Source organism: Andrographis paniculata, unplaced genomic scaffold, assembly GCF_009805555.1.
Source record: "Andrographis paniculata isolate CXL003 unplaced genomic scaffold, ASM980555v1 Contig71END, whole genome shotgun sequence".
Lineage (NCBI taxonomy): Eukaryota > Viridiplantae > Streptophyta > Magnoliopsida > Lamiales > Acanthaceae > Andrographis > Andrographis paniculata.
In genome coordinates this window covers 1076382-1101232 of record NW_026137608.1, presented here as the reverse complement: position 1 = coordinate 1101232, position 24851 = coordinate 1076382, and the positions used below count along the sequence as shown (strand labels likewise).

Here is a 24851-nt window from a genome sequence, read left to right as displayed (position 1 = left end):
CTCGGCCAGTTCGATCGACTCGATTGCTAGGCCCATTTTTCTTTTTACCTTGGGCTTTTTAACCCAATTCTAAATTTCATACGTAACAATAAGAAAAAATAATGAGTCTTTTCATCCGTTGTTTTTAGATGAAATGATTTTTTTTGTATGCGGTACAAGAAATTGTGTCAAAAATATAAATACATTATTTTTGATGAATATTTGACTTTTTGTAATGGCTTTTTGACTTTACGTAATGAATATTTGATTTCGTTTTATTTTTTAACTTTTGTATAAAATATTTTGTGTGTTTTATTATTATTTTTTGTAACACCCCCAGTTGGCTCATACTGGAAATGCTACCGCCACACTGCATCATGAGGTCGTCACCTCCTACTTCGGGCCCCACAACACAGTGTTAAGGCTAAAATTAATTATATAAGCATTTTATTATTCCAAAAAAAAAAACAGGTTTATAAATATTTACAAAAACATACTCCCAAAACGGGAGGTTTTTCTAGTTAGAATTTACATATAATACATCAGATGCAGTTCACTCATTCAGCTCGTCTTTCTATCTCCCGAGACGTCCCCTGTCCCGGAGGTGCCATGCGTACCTGAATCAAATATTTTTCTTAAAAGCAGTCTAGAATTAAATCCATTTTAAGAACTAACATAAAATATGCCATGTCATGCTCGAAAATATAGTTTAATTTCCGTCATTTGCAAAATAAATGCCATGCCATGCCCATACTGAAATAATGTAACAATAATGTCAAAATCGACAACTCATGCACATATACCCATATACATATGTCAAAGTGAGCAGCCGGAATAACCTCGGCTCCATAATAACGGCTCACTAGACTATCATCAATAAATAGCCGGAAAATCCTCGGCTCAAGGAAGGACCTGGTAAACCCATAATAATATAACGGTCACCCGGTCACTTCCATATACCCACCATACGACTCCCGCAATCAATACATGGATAGCCGAGCGTTGTCGCCATTAACCACAAGACACCCCATAGTCTGTGATAGCGAAGATAGGACCCTCCTGTCTAGCCCTACCCCGTGTAGCGTAGTAGAATCCGTGCAACCTGGAATCACCCGAAGGAAACCCGGAAACTCTACTCCTCCTCGCACGCCCTAACGGGATCGCGTTTGGAGTTTGGCATATGATCCTAAACTACCGGTAGACCTCACTAGTAGCTACTCCAATGAGTGGAACAACACCGAACACGAATGATTAGACCAAATACGTCTCAACTGCAATGGGTCTAATCCCTGAATGACCGTGCGACTAAGTCACCCAGTTGTCCGACTATCGTCCACTATCGCCAAAGTGTTACGGTACATCGGGGTCGAATATCCTAACCCCAGATGATGCCCTCGCCTAGCACTACCGCACACGGCGACTAAACGATAGATCCATAAAACATATCCGATAAATCGTGCGATGTGTGCAGCATGTCAATAAGTGAATTTAATGAAAAGGGCTGGTGAGACGGCCCACCTATCCTCCTTTTCATAAATTCACCAACACGATCAAGTACGTATATCAATTACCGTAAAACGAAGTTTCACACATGTATATACACACACATATATACATATATAGATGCACTGACCAAATGATTCCACATAATATCATATTAACATATTAATCAGAATCGCATGCAACATGCATACCTAATTTCTTAAAATTAGATTTAATTCCCTACTGCTTACCTCCTACCGATACTTTCTGGATTTTTATAACTTCACCCAAATCTCCTCCAACGTACACCTGTCCCATTATTTACTCAAATCAGATGAGCTTTATGCTTATTCTCAGGAGCTACCTGCTTATTCCAAAGCTAATTTCTATAATTAACTCGTCGGGCTCCAAACTTTTATATTTAGTAGAATATGATATTCTAGCTATAAAATCCTTCTACCTCATAATATTTATATTGCCCGATTATTAAATAAAAATACGCAAAGGTATGAACAAGCAGGCAGGTGCAATATACTGCCGTTTTTTTTGTTCGACTTGGATTGGTACGAAATTCTCAAAATATAACGTCGGCGCTACGAATAGGCTATTAGCTAAAGAAATTCATCGATTAAATAGCTAAATAGCCAATTTTGAATTTTTGAAGAATTTCTAATTTAATACTCCAATATCAAAATTCGTATTAAAATTTATAATCGGACTCTACGAATAGCAAGGAATACCATACCCAAGTCGGAATTGGAATCGGACGGCTAAATCTTTTTCTTCCTTTTTTTTTTCTTCTCCTTTCTTCTTCTCCTTCGCGTTTCGTCTTCTGCGTTCCTTCGCAGGTAAGTTTGTTATATATATATATAATTATATTATTATTATATATATTATATTATATTATATTATTATTATTAACGTTATTATTATTATTATTATTAAATTATATATTATATTATATTTTTATATTTATCCTTATCGATATTTATCCATTTAACAGTCTTTTTAATTATAACTAATATACAAAATTGGAATATAATTTATCCCAAAATATTAATTTCTTGATTCCATTACTATTGTCAAATATTTATTTGCTATAATAATATTATTTTATACATTCCGAAATCGGGGCATTACAATCCACTCCCCCTTAAAAAGATTTCGTCCCCGAAATCTAAACTCAAACACATAACAAGGCAACTTAATTAAACAATTGTGGGTATGCCTTGAACATTTCTTGTTCTACTTCCCACGTGGCCTCTTCCGCTCCATGTCTGGACCACATTACTTTCACCATACGAATATCTCGATTCCTCATGGTTCGGACCTTTGTGTCCATGATCCACAGAGGCTTTTCTTCATACGAAAGATCTTCATTCAGCTCTATCTCATCTGGAGATAAAATATGAGAAGGATCTGCAACATACCTACGAAGCTGAGATATATGAAACACATTATGGATACGCTCCATAGAATTTGGAAGTGCCAACCGATAGGCCCAATCACCAACTCGATCGACAATTTCATAAGGTCCAACATAACGCGGACTCAATTTTCCTTTAATCCCGAACCTTCTAATACCTTTCATTGGGGATACTTTCAATAAGACAAAATCTCCACTTTGAAATTGACCCTCACGTCGGGCTCTATCGGCATAACTCTTTTGACGATCTTGAGCTGCCTTCATCTTTTCTCTGATAATTCGAATCTTATTTTTCGATTCCTCAATCATTTCCGGACCCAGTATCAGTCGATCACTCATATCGTCCCAACTCAAAGGAGTTCTGCATTTTCGACCATAAAGAGCTTCAAAAGGAGCCATTCCGATACTTGCTTGATGGCTATTATTATATGAAAATTCCACTAAATCCAAGTGGTCTTCCCAACTCCCTTGAAATTCCATAGCACAAGCTCTTAGCATATCTTCCAGAATACGGATAGTTCTTTCTGACTGACCATCAGTCATAGGATGGAATGCAGTACTCATATGCAACTGAGTACCAAAGGCTTCCTGCAATTTTTGCCAAAATCGAGATTGAAAACGTGGATCACGATCTGATATGATCACCTCAGGAATACCGTGTCGTTTAACCACATAATGAACATATAATTTGGCCAATTTCTGCATACTCCAAGTCATACGTACTGGAATGAACACTGCTGACTTGGTCAATCTGTCTATAATTACCCAAATTGCATCTGTTCCCGACTTTGACCTTGGAAGTCCTGTTACAAAATCCATTGCGATAGAATCCCATTTCCAGAGTGGAACTTCTAAAGGTTGTAGCAACCCCATTGGTCTATGATGTTCTGCTTTTACCTTTTGACAATTTAAACATCGTGCAACGAATTTGGCTACATCATTCTTCATGCCCTTCCACCAAAAATGTTGACGTAAGTCTTGATACATTTTATTTCCCCCCGGATGCACTGAGTATGGTGTATTATGAGCCTCACTCATAATCTGCTCTTTCAAATCATTTCGATCCTTTGGGATACACCACCTCCCGTGAAATCGAAGACTCCCATCTGGAGCAATATTAAAATTTTGAGTCTGACCGTACTGAACTTTCACTACAAGCTCAACCATTTTATTATCTTCCATTTGAGCCGCTCTAATGCGATCATAAATTTCAGGCTCAACTTGTATCATTTGCAAATATCCCCGAGTCATACCCCGTCCAAGTACCTCAATTTCCATCCGCGCTAAATCTTGGCACAGTTCATCAGCAACCGACATGAAGCCCAAGTTATGCCTTGGTTTTCGACTTAAGGCATCGGCTACAACATTTGCTTTGCCTTCATGATACACAATTTCAAGATCATAATCCTTCACCAATTCTAACCATCTTCTTTGTCTTAAATTCAATTCTTTTTGGGTGAAGATATATTTCAAACTTTGATGGTCAGTAAATATTCTGCAATGGGCTCCATAAAGATAGTGTCTCCAAATCTTCAAAGCAAACACAACTGCTGCCATTTCCAAGTCGTGTGTCGGATAATTCTCTTCGTGAGGTTTTAGTTGTCGTGATGCATAAGCAATAACTCTTTGATTCTGCATTAAGACACATCCCAATCCCTGCTTCGAAGCATCACTATACACTTCAAACTCCTCACCTTCCACTGGTAAAGCCAAAATTGGCGCTGAAGTTAATCGATGTTTCAATTCTAAAAAGGATGACTCACACTCGTGATCCCAGTTAATCTTTGCATCCTTTTTCAGCAAATTAGTTAATGGTTTTGCAATCTTCGAAAAATCAAGAACGAATCGCCGATAATATCCTGCCAAACCCAAAAAGCTTCTTACTTCTGATTGATTGGTAGGTCTTGGCCAATCCAAGATTGCCGCCACTTTAGAAGGATCTACTGAGATACCCTTTCCAGAAACAACATGCCCCAAGAAAGCAACCTCCTTCAACCAAAACTCGCATTTGGATAACTTGGCATATAACTTTCTTGCACGCAATATGTTTAATATTACATGCAAATGTTTTGCATGCGTCTTTTTATCTGGGGAATAGACCAAGATATCGTCAATAAATACCACCACAAACTGATCGAGGTATGGTTGAAAAATTCTATTCATCAACTCCATAAACGCAGCCGGGGCGTTAGTCAACCCAAAGGACATAACCGTGAATTCATAATGCCCGTATCTAGTCCGAAAAGCTGTCTTCGGAATGTCATGCTCTGCAATCCTTAGCTGATGATATCCAGATCTCAAGTCAATCTTTGAGAATATAGTTGCACCTCTCAGTTGATCAAATAGATCATCAATCCTCGGAAGAGGATATTTGTTCTTCACCGTGACTTTGTTCAGTCCACGGTAGTCAATACACAACCTCAAACTTCCATATTTCTTTTTCACAAATAAAACTGGAGCTCCCCAAGGCGATGTACTAGGCCGAATGTAACCCTTATCTAGCAATTCCTGTAGTTGCAATTTAAGTTCAGCTAGTTCTAAAGGTGCCATCCGGTATGGAGCCCTTGATACTGGCTCAGCACCCGGCACAATATCAATAGTAAAATCCACCTCACGAGCTGGTGGCATACCCGGAATATCATCAGGAAATACATCAGGAAAATTTCGGACTACAGGAATATCTTGCAATCGCTGCTCCCCTTGCGTCAAATCTCTTACCTCACACAGATATACTGGAAACCCCTTACGAATAAATGATTGAAATGATAGGGATGAAATTACCTTCATAAAAGGTTGTCTGGCAGATCCTGCATAATTCACCAGTTCGCCCATCGCTCCAACCAGCGAAATTGATCTTTTTCGACAATCAAATTGAGCTTGATATGCCACTAACCAATCCATCCCCAATATTACATCGAACTCGGATAGCTTGATGCCCAACAAGTTAGTAACAAAATCAACCCCTTCAATACTAACCGGAATCTGCATATAAAGCTCTCGGCATTCCAGCACTTCTCCTGATGGAAGTAAAACTTCCACTACCACTTCTACTGATGAATTCAGACCCAATCGTCTAACTAGACGCTTAGATATGAACGAGAACGTTGCACCCGAATCGAATAACACAAGAGCAGGAAAACCGCAAACCAGAAATCTACCCGTTAAAACCTCACCTGGATGATAATCAGCTTCTGCTTGGGTAAGAACATTTATTCGTCCACGCTGGTCAGGTCCTCTGCCTGGCTGCCTAGATGACGAACGTGACTGACTTCGTCCCCCTCGCCAAGATGATCCTAATCCTCTCCCTTGTGACTGCGAAGACGGCGGCTGCCATGGCCTAAACCTCGGTTCTGGAAACTCCCTTGCAGTTACCACACTTGGACATAACCTGGCAATGTGACCACTACCACCACATTTAAAACATGTCAATGGAACTTTATCACAACGAGTACCTGGGTGGCTTGTTCCACAACGCCGACAAACAGCCCCCGATTGCTGAGACCTCTCCTGACTCGGTTCATTAATCGAAATCCCCTTATACGATGGCCCAGACCTGAACATTTGCCACCATTTCTTTTTACCCTTGGGCTCATCCTCCACTTTAGCTTTTCCCTTATCTCGAACCTGATGTTGATAACCTATTTCCTTCTCACTCTCTTTTTGTCTGACTTCCTGCTTCTGATAAAATCGGGCAGCACGCTCGTAAGCCTCATACAATGAACTGATATCCAACACCGCTAAAGCTTCTTGAATTCTGTGTTGCAACCCGTCTACAAAATGGTCAATTCTGTCTCGCTCACCGGAAAAGTAGTCAGGAACATACATCTCCAACTCATTAAACTTCACAAAATAATCCTCAACTGACATCGAGCCCTGCTTTAAGTCCAGCAATTCTTGCTTCTTCGCTTTTCGAATATGCGACGGTATAAACCTAGCCTTTAACTTTGCTTTAAATTCATCCCAAGTCATATCCACTTGGTCTACACCTGCAGCTTCTTCACCTAACCACCACCGATTTGCTCGGCCTTCCAAGAAATAGGCTCCAATATTAACTCGTTGATCTGGCGGAACCTGAACAACACGAAATATCTTTTCCATCTTTTCAACCCAAAACTCAAGGACTCCTGGCTCCACTGAACCAGAATATGTTGGTGGGTTATGCCGCATCACAGCATCAATGAAACTCCTCTGTTGAGGCATCATCGCGGCCATAAACTGCCGAAAGAAATCCTGACTAGGTGCCTCTGTTGGTACATGCGCTGGCACAGGATACTGTGACTTATCAGACGAAGGATCAAACTCTGGGCCTTGAATAGCCCTACGTACACCACCACCTCGAGAATTCGACATACTGCCCCCAATTTTTCCTGATTCAATATCAATTCAGCACACAGCTAAACCAAGCATAACAATAAAAGATAGATCACATTAACATGAATGCACCCGCAAAACCCAAACCTCACCAAACCAATTCAATATCATTATTATTTTCAAAACCTTTTTAATTCAAAGAGCCAAAATCTATCAAACCTAGGCTCTGATACCAACTTGTAACACCCCCAGTTGGCTCATACTGGAAATGCTACCGCCACACTGCATCATGAGGTCGTCACCTCCTACTTCGGGCCCCACAACACAGTGTTAAGGCTAAAATTAATTATATAAGCATTTTATTATTCCCAAAAAAAAACAGGTTTATAAATATTTACAAAAACATACTCCCAAAACGGGAGGTTTTTCTAGTTAGAATTTACATATAATACATCAGATGCAGTTCACTCATTCAGCCCGTCTTTCTATCTCCCGAGACGTCCCCTGTCCCGGAGGTGCCATGCGTACCTGAATCAAATATTTTTCTTAAAAGCAGTCTAGAATTAAATCCATTTTAAGAACTAACATAAAATATGCCATGTCATGCTCGAAAATATAGTTTAATTTCCGTCATTTGCAAAATAAATGCCATGCCATGCCCATACTGAAATAATGTAACAATAATGTCAAAATCGACAACTCATGCACATATACCCATATACATATGTCAAAGTGAGCAGCCGGAATAACCTCGGCTCCATAATAACGGCTCACTAGACTATCATCAATAAATAGCCGGAAAATCCTCGGCTCAAGGAAGGACCTGGTAAACCCATAATAATATAACGGTCACCCGGTCACTTCCATATACCCACCATACGACTCCCGCAATCAATACATGGATAGCCGAGCGTTGTCGCCATTAACCACAAGACACCCCATAGTCTGTGATAGCGAAGATAGGACCCTCCTGTCTAGCCCTACCCCGTGTAGCGTAGTAGAATCCGTGCAACCTGGAATCACCCGAAGGAAACCCGGAAACTCTACTCCTCCTCGCACGCCCTAACGGGATCGCGTTTGGAGTTTGGCATATGATCCTAAACTACCGGTAGACCTCACTAGTAGCTACTCCAATGAGTGGAACAACACCGAACACGAATGATTAGACCAAATACGTCTCAACTGCAATGGGTCTAATCCCTGAATGACCGTGCGACTAAGTCACCCAGTTGTCCGACTATCGTCCACTATCGCCAAAGTGTTACGGTACATCGGGGTCGAATATCCTAACCCCAGATGATGCCCTCGCCTAGCACTACCGCACACGGCGACTAAACGATAGATCCATAAAACATATCCGATAAATCGTGCGATGTGTGCAGCATGTCAATAAGTGAATTTAATGAAAAGGGCTGGTGAGACGGCCCACCTATCCTCCTTTTCATAAATTCACCAACACGATCAAGTACGTATATCAATTACCGTAAAACGAAGTTTCACACATGTATATACACACACATATATACATATATAGATGCACTGACCAAATGATTCCACATAATATCATATTAACATATTAATCAGAATCGCATGCAACATGCATACCTAATTTCTTAAAATTAGATTTAATTCCCTACTGCTTACCTCCTACCGATACTTTCTGGATTTTTATAACTTCACCCAAGTCTCCTCCAACGTACACCTGTCCCATTATTTACTCAAATCAGATGAGCTTTATGCTTATTCTCAGGAGCTACCTGCTTATTCCAAAGCTAATTTCTATAATTAACTCGTCGGGCTCCAAACTTTTATATTTAGTAGAATATGATATTCTAGCTATAAAATCCTTCTACCTCATAATATTTATATTGCCCGATTATTAAATAAAAATACGCAAAGGTATGAACAAGCAGGCAGGTGCAATATACTGCCGTTTTTTTTATTCGACTTGGATTGGTACGAAATTCTCAAAATATAACGTCGGCGCTACGAATAGGCTATTAGCTAAAGAAATTCATCGATTAAATAGCTAAATAGCCAATTTTGAATTTTTGAAGAATTTCTAATTTAATACTCCAATATCAAAATTCGTATTAAAATTTATAATCGGACTCTACGAATAGCAAGGAATACCATACCCAAGTCGGAATTGGAATCGGACGGCTAAATCTTTTTCTTCCTTTTTTTTTTTCTTCTCCTTTCTTCTTCTCCTTCGCGTTTCGTCTTCTGCGTTCCTTCGCAGGTAAGTTTGTTATATATATATATATAATTATATTATTATTATATATATTATATATATTATATTATATTATATTATTATTATTAACGTTATTATTATTATTATTATTAAATTATATATTATATTATATTTTTATATTTATCCTTATCGATATTTATCCATTTAACAATCTTTTTAATTATAACTAATATACAAAATTGGAATATAATTTATCCCAAAATATTAATTTCTTGATTCCATTACTATTGTCAAATATTTATTTGCTATAATAATATTATTTTATACATTCCGAAATCGGGGCATTACAATTTTTTAGAATCGCAATTAAAAAATGATATTGGAAGAACAAGCCGAATATATTTTTATTAAAAATTGTATATAAATAATATTGATTTGAGTTTGAATTATAAAAGAACAAGAATTTGTTTGATTAGTATTTTAGTTTAAGGTATTTTTTTTATATGAGACTTCGAGCGTGTTTGGCAATTAGCTGATAGCTGTTAGCTGATTCAATTAGCTGATAGCTGTTAGCTGATTCAATTAGCTGGTTTGACTAGCTGATTCGATTAGCTGTTTGTATTAAAATGTTTGGTAAAAGAACTGTTTGATATTAGCTGTTTATACGTAAAATGACAATTGAGGATATTTCTATTTTATTTTTATTTCTAATATATTCAATTACGTTCTTTTGAGTTTAGAATATTTAAAATTTTTTGTTATTAGTTATTGAAAATTGTAAAAATGTTATAAAATTATTTATTTTTATTACAGTTAGATTTAAAAAATAATATATTTTTATTAAAATATATAAATAGTTTTTCTATTGAAAATGATGTAAAATATAAAATAATAAATTTTTCGTGTATATATTTATTATGTTAGTTATCTATTAATTCATTATATTTATAATTTTTCAATAAATTTAATTTATTTAATTTATTTTTAGTATAAAATTTATATAATGTAATTTTAATATAAAAATAAATTATTAATATTTATATTTTCTATTTTATGTTGATTTTAATAAATTTATATATTTTACAATTAAAATAATTTTTATATAAAAATTAATTATTTTAAATTTATAAAAATAAAAATATAATATAATAAAATATTATAATATAATTAATAAATAATCAAAATATATTTATTTGTGTAAAATGCATAATGAATTTTTAAGGGCATATAAGGAATAAAAACAAAAAAATCTATTTCAAAACGCTGGGTAAGTTAGCTTTTCAGAAATTAGCTTTTTGATCCAAAAACTATTCCAAAATGCTAATTTAAATTAGCTTTTTGACTGGTCAAACAGCTAAAAGCTGTTCAATAAGCTAAAAACTCTTCAAAAAGCTATTTGCCAAACACCCCCTTCGTAATTTTATTGGTAATATGAAAAATAATATTTTATATTAAATATTAAATTTTTGTAGGAAAACATTATATATATATTGAGAATAATCATCTATTTTTTTTAGATGAACTGATTTTTTTGTGTTACAAAGATAACTATGTTGATAATATAAAAAATAATATTTTGTATTGAATAAATGATTTTTTATTAGTGAATAATATATATTATATTAATTAATTTTTATATTTATATTTTTTTAATACTAATTTATGGAGAATTGTTTATTAAAAAATGTTTAGTGAAAGAGAAGTTTGTCAATAATTTTTGGTTGGTAAGGAAACCCAAAGTCATAGTTTCAGTTTCTCTTCCAACAAACGACGTCGTTCCTCGTCGCTTTGGCGTTATACTATTGGTCCATTGCATCCACGACACGACTATCCGATCTCGACCTGAAGCCTGCGTACTCCCATCCCCCTTCCTCAAGTTCCTTGCTTGCAGCTGCAACATCATTGGACGAAAAGCCATGTCTAGATCTCTCATAAAATCATGTTTGAGCCGCCTGCTGGAAGGCATCCACCACAACCGTCGATCTTTACAAACCCTGGCTTATGAGGAGGTCAAATCGTCTCAGGACAGGCCCGCTGAGTTCACTGCTTTTGTACTCCACGGCCTCCTGGGCTCCGGTCGGAACTGGCGCTCCTTCTCCCGATTGCTCGCTTCGCGTCTTTCTCCCTCCGGTGCGTGAATTGGCTTACATTCTCTTTAGCTTGTGCAATTCATGTCTACGTGTTTCTCTCTTTTGTTTTTAATGGGATGCAGTTTCGCATGAGAGGTGAGGTATTGACGGTTAGGGCAGTTCATTCATTTGCTTCTGAGCTAATAGAATAAGTTCAAGCAATTAACGGATATGAATAGGTCAAATTTCCGCTTAATTTGTTTTTCCAGGCCTAGAAATGTGCTTGACCTATTTGCGTACGAATTATTTTGATTAATTTGGTATGTTTTGTGCATTGGAGGATTCTTTAGAAGACGCCATAGTTGGTGATTCTTAGTTAAATTGTGATTGCATAGCCTTGTCAGAGTAAGGCACGTTTATATCCTATCAGCTCATGTTCAAAGTGAAACCAAGACAGATTCTCATGCTTCATACATATAATGAAACATAGCTTATGATGCCATGCAGTTTGGAGGATGGTTCTTGTGGATTTGAGGAATCACGGCAAGTCTGCTGAGGTAGAAGGATTGTTGCCACCTCATAATCTGGAAAACGCTGCGAAAGATCTCGCCAATTTGGTGAATTCCGAAGGTTGGAAGTGGCCGGATGTTGTTATAGGTCATTCAATGGGAGGGAAGGTTGCTTTGCAATTTGCTCAACATTGTGTTAATGGGCAATTTGGGGAAAATGTTAGCTTGCCCAAACAGGTATTTTTCCTTTGATGATCTAATCTTCAATCTCATCTATTTGTCGTCCAATTTTCTATAGTTTGATAGTGATATATTTTTGAGGAACAATAGGTAAGCCTTATTAGGCAATAAAATATGCACCTTAACTAGATTATGAAAATCCTGTTCCATGTGATTCAATACGGATGCTTTCCTTTATAATTTTGATATTAACTTTCTCAGCTAATGTACGTGTAAAACTGTTGCAGAACAGCTGTGGGTACTTGATTCCGTTCCTGGAAAAGTGATAGAGGATAATAGCGATGGTGAAGTGGAAAAAGTTCTGCAGACCTTGCAGAGTCTACCTTCTACAGTCCCGTCGAGGAAGTAATTCCCTTACTCTCTGTTCTTTGGTCAGTTGATAATCTAGTGATATGATCTTTGTTGTTAGTATCTGATTATAAGTGCAGAATTGATTCGTCTAGTGCATGTTTTGGAAAATTTATTACTTGCCTTTAACACTGCGACCTGTGGCAATGCTTTAATCCTCTGTTTTCTATGTTGTTGTTGTTGGAATTGAGGAGTTTTGAAAAAGAATTATAGTAGAGAAAAATTTTATTCGAAAGAAACGTTGATGCTTTCTTATTTCTCAAATGCTCATACTACATGGGTATTTATAGGAAGATTATTTATAGTAGGTAAAATTTATTAATACATTGAGAATAGTAAAAGTCTGTTCTGCCTTGAGAATTGGTGCATTGGAATTCTTATTCTTTTTATTGGAATTGCAAATTATATTTAACACCCCCCTCTTAATTTGTAATTCCAAAATCCTTCTTGAACTGTTGAAACTTCTCTTCAAATTCTTCTGAGCCAAACATCTTCTTGAACCGCTTTATTCGCAGCAATGTACTCTGCCTCCGCGGATGACATAGCAACTGAATTTTGCTTCTTTGCTTCTTCGAACTCCACGAAATTGCTTCTGATCCCAAGCAAAAAAATGTATCCCGATGTGCTCTTCCGGTCATCTTGGCTTCCAGCCTAATCACACTTTGTGAATCCAATCAACTTATTGTTCTCCTCCCTCGAATATTTGATGTCAAGATGTTTTGTCCCTTGAATGTAACGGGGAATCCTTTTTGCAGCTGCAAAATGTGGTTTGCTTGGATTGCTCATAAATTTGGAAATCAAATTTACAACATGTAAGATATCCGGCCTTGTGTGTGTTAGGTAGATGAGCGATCCGACAAGGCTCCGATAAATGTTTGGGTCAAATTTTTCTGCACCATCATCAAACTTTAATCTTTCGTTCAGGGCCATGGGTGTTGCAGCAGACTTGCAATTCTCCATTATAAACTTCTTTAACATGTCTGTTGCATACTTCTCCAGAGAAATGGAGATGCTTCCATTTTCTTGCTTTACTTGAATGCTGAGAAAATACTTCATCATTCCGAGATTGGTCATTTTAAACTCTCTCATCATCGCTTCTTTGAACCATTTCATCATTGCATCATTTGTTCCTGCACAGACTAGATCATCGACATATAGGAAAACCATCAAAAAATCATTCTCATTTTTCTTCACATAGAGAGATGGTTCGGAAGGATTTGTCAGAAATTCATTTTGCCGGAAATATGCATCAATCGTATTGTTCTAGCATCTCGGCGCTTGCTTCAGCCCATACAGTGCTTTGTGCAGCCTGTACACTTTTTCCTCTTTGCCTTTCGCTTCAAATCCTTGTGGTTGTTTGACGTACACCTCCTATTCTAGTTCTCCATTTAGAAATGCAGTTTTTACGTCAAAGTTGGAACACTTTCAACTCCAATTGTGCTGCAATTGCAAGAACAGCTCTTATTGTTTCCATTCTAGCCACGAGTGCAAATGTCCCCGTAAAATCCACTCCAAGCTATTGTGCATATATCCCTTTGCCACAAGTCGTGCCTTGTACTTTGGTATAGTTCCATCTTCATTAAACTTGGTCCTGAAGACCCATTTCAATCCAATCGCCTTTGAAGAGATCCACCAACTTCCATGTTTGATTCTCTTCGATACTTTTCATTTCATCGTCCATCGCATTTTTTCACACTTCTTCTTTCATAGATTCTTCAAAGATTGTGTTTCGCATGCAAATAGCGCAACATAAGATAAGTTATAAATTTCATCTAAAGAACGATACCTGCATGGCTTTTCATCCGAATCTGATACTTCTTGCTGAGAGTTACTGCTTGATGGATCAGTAATTCTTTGGGATGATTGTTGTGGAAGAAGTGGGTCGAGCTCAATGGAGGTTGTTGTTGTTTCTTCTTTATCCCATTTCCATGCCACGGTTTCATCAAAGACAACATCTCTTGATAGTACCAATTCCTTCGTTGATGGATTGAATAAGCGATATCCCTTTGATTCGTCGCTATATCCGATGAAGATAAATTTTTCTCATTTTCCATCAAACTTCTCCCTATTTTTGGATGGAATTAAAGCATAGGCAATGCAGCCAAAAACTTTCAATTGACTTACAATGGGTTTCTTCTTATCCCATGCTTCGTATGGTGTCTTGTCTCGCGCTGCTTTCGTTGGAGATAAATTCAGAATATGCACAGCAGTGTGGACAGCTTCTGCCGAGAATTCATTCGGTAGATTTTTTCCAGTAAGCATGCTTCGCGCCATTTTTTCAATCGTCCGGTTTTTTCTTTCTGTTACACCATTTTGTTGTGGTGTGTGTCGGACTGTGAGTTGTCTTTTTATCCCTTCTTTTCTTCAAAACTCTATGAATGGCTTGAAGATGAATTCTCCTCCTCGATCAGTTCGTAAACACTTTATTGCAAAGCCACTTTGTTTTTCAGAAAGTGCTTTAAAGTGCATAAACCTTTGAAATGCTTCCGACTTATGCTCTAGGATGTATACCCACATCATTCTCGTAAAGTCATCAACAAATAAAAGAAAGTAACTTTTATTTCCTAATGACCGTGTTCTTGTTGGACCACAAATATCTGCATGCACAATGTCAAGAGGTGCATGTGCTCTCCCTGCAACTTTCGGAAATAGGAGCCGATGCATTTTTCCATATATACATCCTTCACAAATTTTTTCATAATTTCCGATTTTTAGAAGACCGACAACCATGTCTTTCTGCTGCTGTAGAAGCTGCAAGCCTTTGAAATTGAGATGTCCATATCTCAAATGCCAAAGGTAAGAGTCATCCTCGGCAGCAATCTTCAATGCGACATGCAACTCTATTGTTGAGAGGAAAAAGATTGTTAGCCGACATCTCCACCTGTGCTACACAATCTCCATAATTTTTGTCGAAAATTTCACGCCTTCCATTGGAAAAAATCAGCTTATATCCATTTCTCATCATTTGCCCACCACTCAAAAGATTTTGTGATATATTGGGCTAGAAATTTACATCATGGATGAATTTGTCACCTTTTTTGGTTTGACCGGAAACAATTCCTTTTCCTTCAGTCATCACCTTCTTTCCATCACCGAGCTCAACATGTGAGGAGTAGCCTCTATCAATTTTATGGAAATCTTCTTGATTTCCAGATAAATGGTTGCTGCAGCCGCTGTCCAAGTACCACATCGCGGCTGATTTTCTACTATCTGATCGGGAGATAAATAACTTACATGATTCATCCCCTGCTGAGAAGTGCGCCTCTTTCTGTTCTTCTCTTTGTTTATTCTTTTGTTTATGCCAACAATCTTTGTCGGCATGGTTTGGCACCTTGCATGTCTTGCATCTCTACCAACAATTTCTTGATTCGTGGCCTTTTTTATTGAACACGTAACACTCTACATCTGATTTTCAAATTCACCTTTCCCTCTATCCCTTTTCTGAAATTTTCGGTCTCGCCCTCTCCCGGGTGCTTGACCGAAGGAAGATCCCCCTCTTCCTTGTTGCAATGAATTCTTGGAAATGTGTGCCTTTACTTGAAAAACCCGCTCTAATGGTTGGTTATTGTAGTTGCTCATTATTTGCTCATAGGCTTCCAAGGTTCCCATAAGTTCGAATTGAGTTAGTGTCCTGAGATTTTTCGTCTCAATGATGACAACAATGATGTGCTCAAATTTCTGCGGCAAACTTCTCAGAATCTTCTCCACTACTTTTGTCTTTGGAACTTCCTCTCCGCAACTTTTAATTTGATTGATTATTTCAGCGACTTTTGAGAAGAAATCGCGTACCATTTCATTTTCCTTCATAGAAGATTGCAGCTTTATGGTAATCACCTTTTCTCGATCCTTGAAACTCTGTTTTCAGAATCTTCCAAACTTCCTTCGCTTTCTTAATGCCAAAAATTCTGCGGTCGATAGGTTTGCCAACAGCTTGCTGGATAAACCGCAATGCTGTCGCATTTCTCTTCACATTTTCCTTATAATTTCTCTGCATTTCTTCTGTCCAATCTTCGGTTGCTGCCTCTGGTGGTTCTTCATAACCATCTTCCAGAACATCCCACAAATCTTGTGAGATGGAAATGGTCTCCATTTGCGAACTCCAGTAATCGAAATGCTCTTAATTTGAAAATGGGAATTTGGGCACTGGTATAATTGAAAACTGAATTTGATGCTGAAGCCATCTTCTCTTTGATAATAAAACCTAATGCTCTGATACCAAATCTGTTAGAATTGAGGAGTTGTGGAAGAGAATTATAGTAGAGAGAACTTTTATTTGAAAGAAATGTTGATAGAAATGTTGATGCTTTCTCATTTCTCAAATGCTCATACTACATGGGTATTTATAGGAAGATTATTTGTAGTAGGTAAAATTTATTGATACATTGATAATAGTCAAAAGTCTGTTCTTGAACCTTCACTGCCTTGAAAATTAGTGCGTTGAAATTCTTATTCTTTTTATTTTGGAATTGCAAATTATATTTAACAGTTGTGATCAATGCTTCGGTAGTTAATTCATTTGCTTGTTAGTCAGAAGAATCTGCTGTTGGCATTGATGCGCCCTATTCAATTGACTTATCATAGCTGGTTTATGTTTTTTTTTTTAAACTTAAAGGGTGTGAGGCTTCTAACTTTGAAAAAGTTATGTGATATGCTTTTTATCGTCAATTATCAGGCCATAACGTATAGTTTTGTTAGGTGGTTGGTAGATCACATGCTGAAGCTTGGGTTTTCAAAGAGTTTATCACATTGGATCGGAAGCAACCTCAAGAAATCCGGCAACAAGGAAACTTGGGCATTTAATCTTGACGGGGCTGTGCAGATGTTTAAGTCTTACAGGTGACTTAAAAAACATTTCGTGCATCATCCCTTATTTTGTAATTAGAAACATAATGGGTGTTTAAATTGAAGATCCTTTTTGAATTAATGTTAGAGAGATGGATTATTGGCCCCTGTTGGAGCAGCCACCCAAAGGCATGACAATATCCATAGTACGTGCTGAGAATAGCGACAGATGGAGCCGGGATATCATAGAACAGCTGGATCACGTGGCCTCTAAACGGGATGATGAAACAGTGGGGAAAACCTTGATTCATGTCCTTCCAAATTCAGGGCACTGGGTTCATGTCGACAACCCGAAAGGGCTTCTGGAGATTGTAGCTCCCGGGATGGCTTCCCTGAGGTAGCGATACATATCAGATCCATTTATATATATATATATATATATATAGTTTGAGTAATGAATAAATAGTGTAAACATATGTTGGTTCTCTGTTTTGCGTAACATTTGATTTCATTCGTTGTTTTTTTTTTTTTTATCCATGACATGAAAATTCATGGTCGCTACTGAGTAAACTTCAATAAGTAAACCGTTGGTTGAATCTAATAGTCGGTTGGAAGGAAGATCATGTTAGCATGTATTTTTTGGAAACTTCCACTGCTTTTTTTCATATATTGCAAGCTGCCTTGATGGTGTATTTTATACTCATTAGGTTGAATTAGGGAATGCAGGTTATTTTCATGCTCGTCTAATATGCCCAATGGTTAATGCATCTATCTTCAGCTGAAAAAGACATTAAAATGGGCACCCAGCACCTAAGGTTCAATGGAAGCAGGTGCTCTATGATTATCTTTTTCAAATATGACCGACGATAATTGGAGCGGTCTGATTCACAACTCTAGTGTTTATGTCAAAATGAATCTTAAATACTTGTGCAATGGCTTGTGATTCTACCATAGCAGTTTGAACCCATCATTCTCGAGTAATGACTTGACAAACCCATCATCTATTTCACGCACATAAGCATGTGTGCCCTGCCCTTTTCTCGTCATCCAAAGGACTTCTTGTTAGGGAACGTGGTTGATGTCTTACCCTTGGACTCGGGGAAAAGTTCATTTAGACAAGCTTTTTTATGTGTCGCTTAAGTGCTGCACTACATCGGGTGATGACTATTGCCATTGAATGACAAGCTTACTGGGATTGTGCTGTGCTACCCACAATTTATGTTGGACCTAATTTCTTCTTGTCCTAGCATAAAAGGAGCCTATTGCAATCCGTTTGTCACGCCAAGAAAAATTGTGAAGGTCCAACTATTCTCCTTTTGCATCTAAATGGGGACCAATTGGTCCCTCTTTATCTTGCATCAATTACATTTTTTGTCCAAATATATACCCGGGCAGTCCTTGATGCGGGGACCATAGAATCCTAACTTAATACGATATGTGTTTGAATTCACCATACTCAATTTAGCGATTTCTCATCCTAAAAGAAGGTAAAAATCCAATTGATCAATGTTGTTGAAAATCAATGGTTGTACTTTCACTATAATCATCAATTTGTTACATTTGAAAATTAACAAAATCGAAGAAAATTTCAAATTGATATTCAAAGTGATTTTTTTTTTTAAAAAAAAAAACTTAATGATAGAATCATTTAATTTCATGAATAAAAAATATACTAAAAATACTAGTAAAATAAACGAAATGATCTTCAAACTTTTGATATATTCGATTGATATACTTTGAAATTGTGTATTTCCTAGCTATTTAAATTTTAAGGGCAACATTGGATAGATAGGAAACTTTTTGGAGAAACTTTTATTGAAAAACTTTCCTATAGAGTGAAAACGTTTTTGGTAGTGAGGTTTTGTAGTTGAGAATTTGGACATCTCTAATCTATTTTTCTTCTTCATAAATATCAATAATTCATGTTGTATGAAATTTTATTCATTAAGATTGAATATTCAATAGCAATGAACAAAAATCAGCTCCTTTACATGAGTGTCAATATCAAACCTTCGGGTCTAAATTTTTGTGTCAATAATTATGTATTATTTTAATATTTTAATATAAAAATATTAATTAACTATAAAGGTATTCATATTAAAATATGATTATTTTAGGTGTGTTTATTTTATATTTAATTTTGTACTTATAGTTCAATTTATTAATAGAATAATCGTTAGATATCATATTTAATATAGAAAATAATATATTTTTCATAAAAATTAAGATATAAAAAAAACAATAAATGTATATATAATATTGTATATGATATTTATTAGTATTTTAGTCATTTTAAATAATATCTATATTAAAATAGTCATGTATATGATTTGTTCTTGAAAAGTTTTATAAAATATTGTTACATTTGCTCACAGCTCACATGCAACCCGCAACAGCCGTTACCGTTCGGGTGTGTTTTTGGGTATACCTCGGATCGAATTTAATAGTCTGCAAACTAAGTTCGATAAAACAAGTCACACTAGATGAACCATGTTGGGACATACAAGATTTAGGGGCATCGGGATTTGAACCAATGACCTTACGTTCACGAGTCCATCCCCACAACATCAGGCGATCTGTTACATGACCATATTTATTTAAAAATTGAGAGTTTGTTTGTTTAGTATTTCGATTTAGATTTTTGTATATGAGGTATATGAAATTGTGTCGGTAATATCACTACAAAAAACAACTCTTCATTTTCGAAGGAAAAATTCCCTCGCAAATCAAATTATTTTCCTCTCAAAACCTGTTAGCGAAAGAAGTTGCGAAAGAATAAATGTCATCGCTAAACAACTGCTCGCTAATTTGGATCTGAGGAAAATTCCCTCGCAACATTTTGCGAGGGAAAAATTCATTCGTAAATGTTTGCGAGGAAATTTTTCGAGGTATAGTCTTTCGTAATTATATAACTACAAATTTTGCGAGAAAATAAATTCCCTCTCAAAATTCGTTCTTGGTTGATTTAAATTTGCGAGGGAATTTATTTTGAGCAAAAATCCATCGTAAATTATTTTATAATTTCTCTCGATCGTACACCTATCTCAAACAATTACCAAAATAATATAGATTTATTTCGAATTCATATATCTGTCTCAAATAACTATAAACTAACAGTATAAATCCATTTTAAATTTGTACATGTCTAAAGCAAGTACAAACTAACAATATAAGAAATCAATTCAATAACTCAAGATAATACAAAATAAACTTATCTTCAGTAAGTAACCATTCCATTAATTCAAAAAATGCCAAAAACTAAACGAAATATAAAACAAGAATACATCATGCGACCGGGGGAGCACCGGTATCACCGTTCGGGTCACGGCGGTCTAAGTGAGTCTGAATCTTCTGAACTGTACCATGCTGGTCATATTTTGTTTCCTTAGAATTTGTTGCTCCCGCTTAATAATCATTATGCATTACCTACTTGTAGGCTCAACTATAGGGGTGCGACAGTCGCTACCGAACAACGATCATTCAGTAGGCACTGTCGATGCCAACGACCCCAATCCGAATATACATTCTTTTCATATCACATGAGACTAAGCTTAGAAACTCCTCGCCCTTGCTATAGTCATTGCCCCCAAGTTTGGACGTTCCCTCTTCTATATGTTTCATTCCATCCTAAAAATAAAAAAAAAGAGGTGTTTTAATTCAAGGTAAATACTGTTTTTAATTTTTAGTAGTGCCAAGATGGTATAAATGAAAGAAACACTTGCCGCTCAACTGCAAGATGGTATGCCAAGATAGATACCATTTTTATTGTTAGGAAAAATTATAACGTAACAGAAAATACCTGCACATCTTCGAGGGTAGTTGTCACTTCTTCCAACATCTCCTCCATAATTCCATTGTATTTGTAATAGTACAAGTACCATGAACCATGAGTTCTTTAATAGATCACCGAACAACCCTGGAGGAAAATATAGAGTCGAATTTCAGTTGAAATATATAAATTATTCACGTATACAAGTTACAACTGTAGGCAAGATTCCTGTTCAACCATGAACTGAGCTCGAAGTCAAATTAATTAGGATACTATCTCTATTCCAGTTCAAATAAATAATTTTTCGAAGTATTTAACAGGTGAGTTGATGTCTGGTAATGAATCATTCAAGCAAATTTATTATTCACTGTTGGTAAAGCCACTTAGACAACTGCCAGAGGGAAGGGCTTTGTAAATCTTTATGTATTATTGTCCATGGAGTAAAAGCTACAGATCGAATCTTTAGGCAAAGTTATGCAAGAAAATGCAGACAACAAACTTGTCAGTAAAAAATCAGAGAATCATATCAAGGACCAGCCATATTGAATGCAAATATCAATTTCATAGGCATACCTGCAGAAGATTATTTATAATTATCGTCCCGTTTCATCTCCAACATTTGCCTCCCTAACAACCTGCAATCACTTGCCACATTTAGGACTCTGTTAGACTAGAAATTGATTCCGACTTTAAAATTCTCGTTCTTGAGATACGGTGGATTCCCGGGTGACTCGATGTGAGCTCCCGGTCGTACGTGATCAATTTTTTTGGGAAGATAATTAAATTAATTTGAACCCAAAATGCACTCAGCGACAAATTGTATTGGCTTGAGAAATGTCAATTATAAGAACATAAATCAAACAAGAAAACAACAAATAAAAAAAAGACAAGAAAAACGGTAAAGATACTGCAATAAAGAAGTTGTTGGTCCCTTACTACATATTATTGCTTTGCTTTCAAAAGCCAAAACTCTCACTATCATTTCTCCTTTCTTAGTCACCATCTTAATGAGCAATTAAGTATTTTCACCCTTCCATATTTCTTCCCAGCCGTTGCACACACATAATTCACATTTGATCACACTTACTCCATGCATTATGAACTTTCCTTGAATTGCCAAAAAAAATATTTGTTCTTTAAATTAAAAAAAAAAAAAACATATCAACATAAATGCTCCATATATTTCACAAAATATTAATTATTCAAAACAATTAAAAATTTTGAAATATACCTACTTGAAAATTTTTATTTCCTAATGAAACTAGGCTATCATATTATTTAGGTCAACAACATCCAAGATCAACCCATTTATTCAAACTCCTATCCACCTTGTATAAACCCAAATGGATAGAGATCAATCCGTTTATTCATTTTTCACTCAACCGACCTTGCTTCCATCATCGAAATCTTCTTGCCCGAGATTTCTCTGCACCCCAAACCCTCTCGTCACTTCCAAGTTTAAACTTCTTCCCAACCAAACACTCTCAAGAAAGCAATGCCCAACACCTTTGATAGTCCACCTCTAACTCCAAAAATATTTTCAAGCTTTCGGAACTCTTCGGTAACCATTTTGATGGATTTTTTCTTCTTTAACTCTCTTTCGATCTTGAGAAAACTTTACCGACGCTGCTCGATGCCCCAGCTGATTCGAAGGACGATGTACTTTATTCCTCTTGCTTATGGTTGAACTCTAGAATATACCCCAGTTCTCTCGCTCAATTACCGCGAACAAACACCGGTTACCATTCATGGATGGAAAGGCTATTAAAAGCTCGTGAAAAGAAATGGCACACTTCCGGTATCTATGAGATAGTGAGAATTTCAATCATCCTTTCTCTTGCTCAGTAGACGTGGTAGCGAGCTTGATTGGGTATTAGAATAGTGAGTTTAGCGTTTTCCTCTTCCCGTGTGGTCCAATGTTTCCTTCATTGTTGGATGTTGCCGCAGTATTAGGACTGCCTGTAGATGGCCGCAGACTACCTTTGGCGTCCTATGGACTATCCTGGTCCATGGTTATTTCATTTTACAAGAGGTAGGGGCAATATGAAAACTTATGTGACCAGGAATCAGAAGAAGGGCAAAGTGAAACACGAAGAAAATGTGGTCTTCTTAATGTATTGGTATTCTTGTGTTTTTATCTACACCGTAGCTAAAGGCGTAGCCCAAGAATGTGAAGCTTTGATGGAAGTAATGATATCAGGTCAACACTTTGCCCTCGTTTCCACCTTCTTATCTCATTTATATCTTGGATTGAATAAATTATCGGAGCAATGTGCAACAATGAAACCGCCTTCAAGTTCATCCAATCCTTTATGGTACCTCTCATTATTGTTACTTCTTTGTATTTTTCTGACCTTTATAATGACTCCATTCCCACTCCTCGATTCCAACTTGACCGTATATATGGCTATTCCTAATCAAAATAGTTTTTCCCTACAAAACCGCTTTTGAGATCGTCAACTTTCTCTTAACCCAAGTGAATTTCCCTAACTTCCTGCTATTCCTGCTATCGATAGAACTTACGGACCATCATGGTTCACCAAAAACTTGATAAAGGCTTTTAACTCAACCTCTCCTTCGAACTCATCTTGGTTGAGCGTATTGACAGCCCACCCCTTAACTAACGGTCTCTGCATAAAATCTCATTCCTACCGTATCAAGCTTGAATCATACCTACCTCAGTATTGTGCATGAAAAATTGGTTTGACTCAGATTATACCAATCCCTTCTCTCTTAATTGGTCTTCCACTCTCGCCATGCTTGTGGGATCATGGACTGACAGAAGCAGATTTTCACCTTTGTAAAGAAATTCGATCTTGTATGCACACTTTCGAGAACATTAGTTTCGATATGTCACACCCAAGGAAACTGCTCGTTTCAAAGAATAGTAGATTAACATGTGGAGCTTAGCTTTTCCAAAATTAGTTCATACCTATTTGGAACGGTTGGTTGATGTTTAATCCGAGTCCAAAAGTTCAACCCGATTGGATAACAATGCACGATCCCCTACTCCTTTATCTCCAGGTACTATCAACATACATACATTGTTTTTCTTTCTAACCTCATGTTAATGATCTTTTCCTTTATATTTCATCCCTGGTGGTTAACTTTTTTTATTCGCCTCCTCGCCAAATAATTCGGCGATACCCCTCTTTTCTATCAAAGGTATAAAATTTTAGTACTATTATTATTATGATTTTGACCAGCTTCATTCGAATTCAACCTGCGATGAACTCTTTCCCAGATGATTTCCGAGAAACCGAAGGGAACACCACCTCCGGTTGCTCAAAGTTCTTTTGATTCTATTCCGGCTGCTCCTCAGACCATTCCAGCAACCATTCCATCTTCTCGAGGTCCAGCCGAAGTAGTATTCAAGGAATACTTCCAGTCTACCACCTGAAAAGGACCTGCTTCACACCTTTTAACATTGAGTTGCTTCAGAACAAATATTTCTTCTATTTGGCATTATCTTCAAGAACTCCCTTCTAGCCTTGAAGCTCTGACTTCAATCCACTTGGCGCTAAGTGATATTGTCAAACTTGCTCCTACTCAAGCATCCCAAATTTTAGCGTTTGCATCTCGGATAGGGGAAATGGGGTCAACGACGCCGAATTCTCTAGGATCAAAGGGTAAATAGTAGACATGATCTAGCTCGACTATCTACCCTACAAGGTAACAAACAAGCTCTCTTCCAAAACTTCGAAATGGTAGAAAATTATATTTCAGCCAAAAAAGTCCA

The 24851-nt window shown here is 36.7% G+C and overlaps 1 protein-coding gene and 2 long non-coding RNA genes across 4 annotated transcripts; 1 reads left to right on the top strand and 2 right to left on the bottom strand.

Moving 5' to 3' along the window:
- Nucleotides 1–550: 550 nt before the first annotated feature.
- LOC127265030 (uncharacterized) lies at nucleotides 551–9421 on the bottom strand. Of its 2 annotated transcripts, none has more exons than XR_007841870.1 (3): nucleotides 9337–9421; nucleotides 1713–1770; nucleotides 551–596 (listed from the first exon to the last, which is right to left on the bottom strand). It is a non-coding gene; the product is annotated as an uncharacterized LOC127265030 (long non-coding RNA). The 2 variants fall into 2 exon arrangements; XR_007841871.1 differs by lacking the exon at nucleotides 9337–9421 and adding an exon at nucleotides 2207–2280.
- A 1752-nt stretch (nucleotides 9422–11173) lies between these two features.
- LOC127264696 (uncharacterized) lies at nucleotides 11174–18013 on the top strand. The gene is made up of 5 exons (XM_051294198.1): nucleotides 11174–11525; nucleotides 11972–12210; nucleotides 12446–12558; nucleotides 17257–17397; nucleotides 17492–18013. The coding sequence occupies exons 1-5, from the start codon at nucleotides 11312–11314 to the stop codon at nucleotides 17742–17744; spliced, it is 960 nt and encodes a 319-aa protein (XP_051150155.1). The 5' UTR covers nucleotides 11174–11311; the 3' UTR covers nucleotides 17745–18013.
- Nucleotides 18014–20599: 2586 nt separating this feature from the next.
- Nucleotides 20600–21750, bottom strand: LOC127265066 (uncharacterized). Its single transcript, XR_007841879.1, has 3 exons — nucleotides 21686–21750; nucleotides 21143–21259; nucleotides 20600–20970 (listed from the first exon to the last, which is right to left on the bottom strand). It is a non-coding gene; the product is annotated as an uncharacterized LOC127265066 (long non-coding RNA).
- Between the last annotated feature and the right edge of the window lie 3101 nt (nucleotides 21751–24851).

Bases quoted from the DNA above. Each gene is read 5' to 3' on its own strand.
- LOC127264696 (XM_051294198.1), top strand. From the start codon at position 11,312: ATGTCTAGATCTCTCATAAAATCATGTTTGAGCCGCCTGCTGGAAGGC. The intron at 11,526-11,971 runs GTGCGTGAATTG...GATGCCATGCAG, and splicing joins TTCGCGTCTTTCTCCCTCCG to TTTGGAGGATGGTTCTTGTG. The intron at 12,211-12,445 runs GTATTTTTCCTT...GTTGCAGAACAG, and splicing joins ATGTTAGCTTGCCCAAACAG to CTGTGGGTACTTGATTCCGT.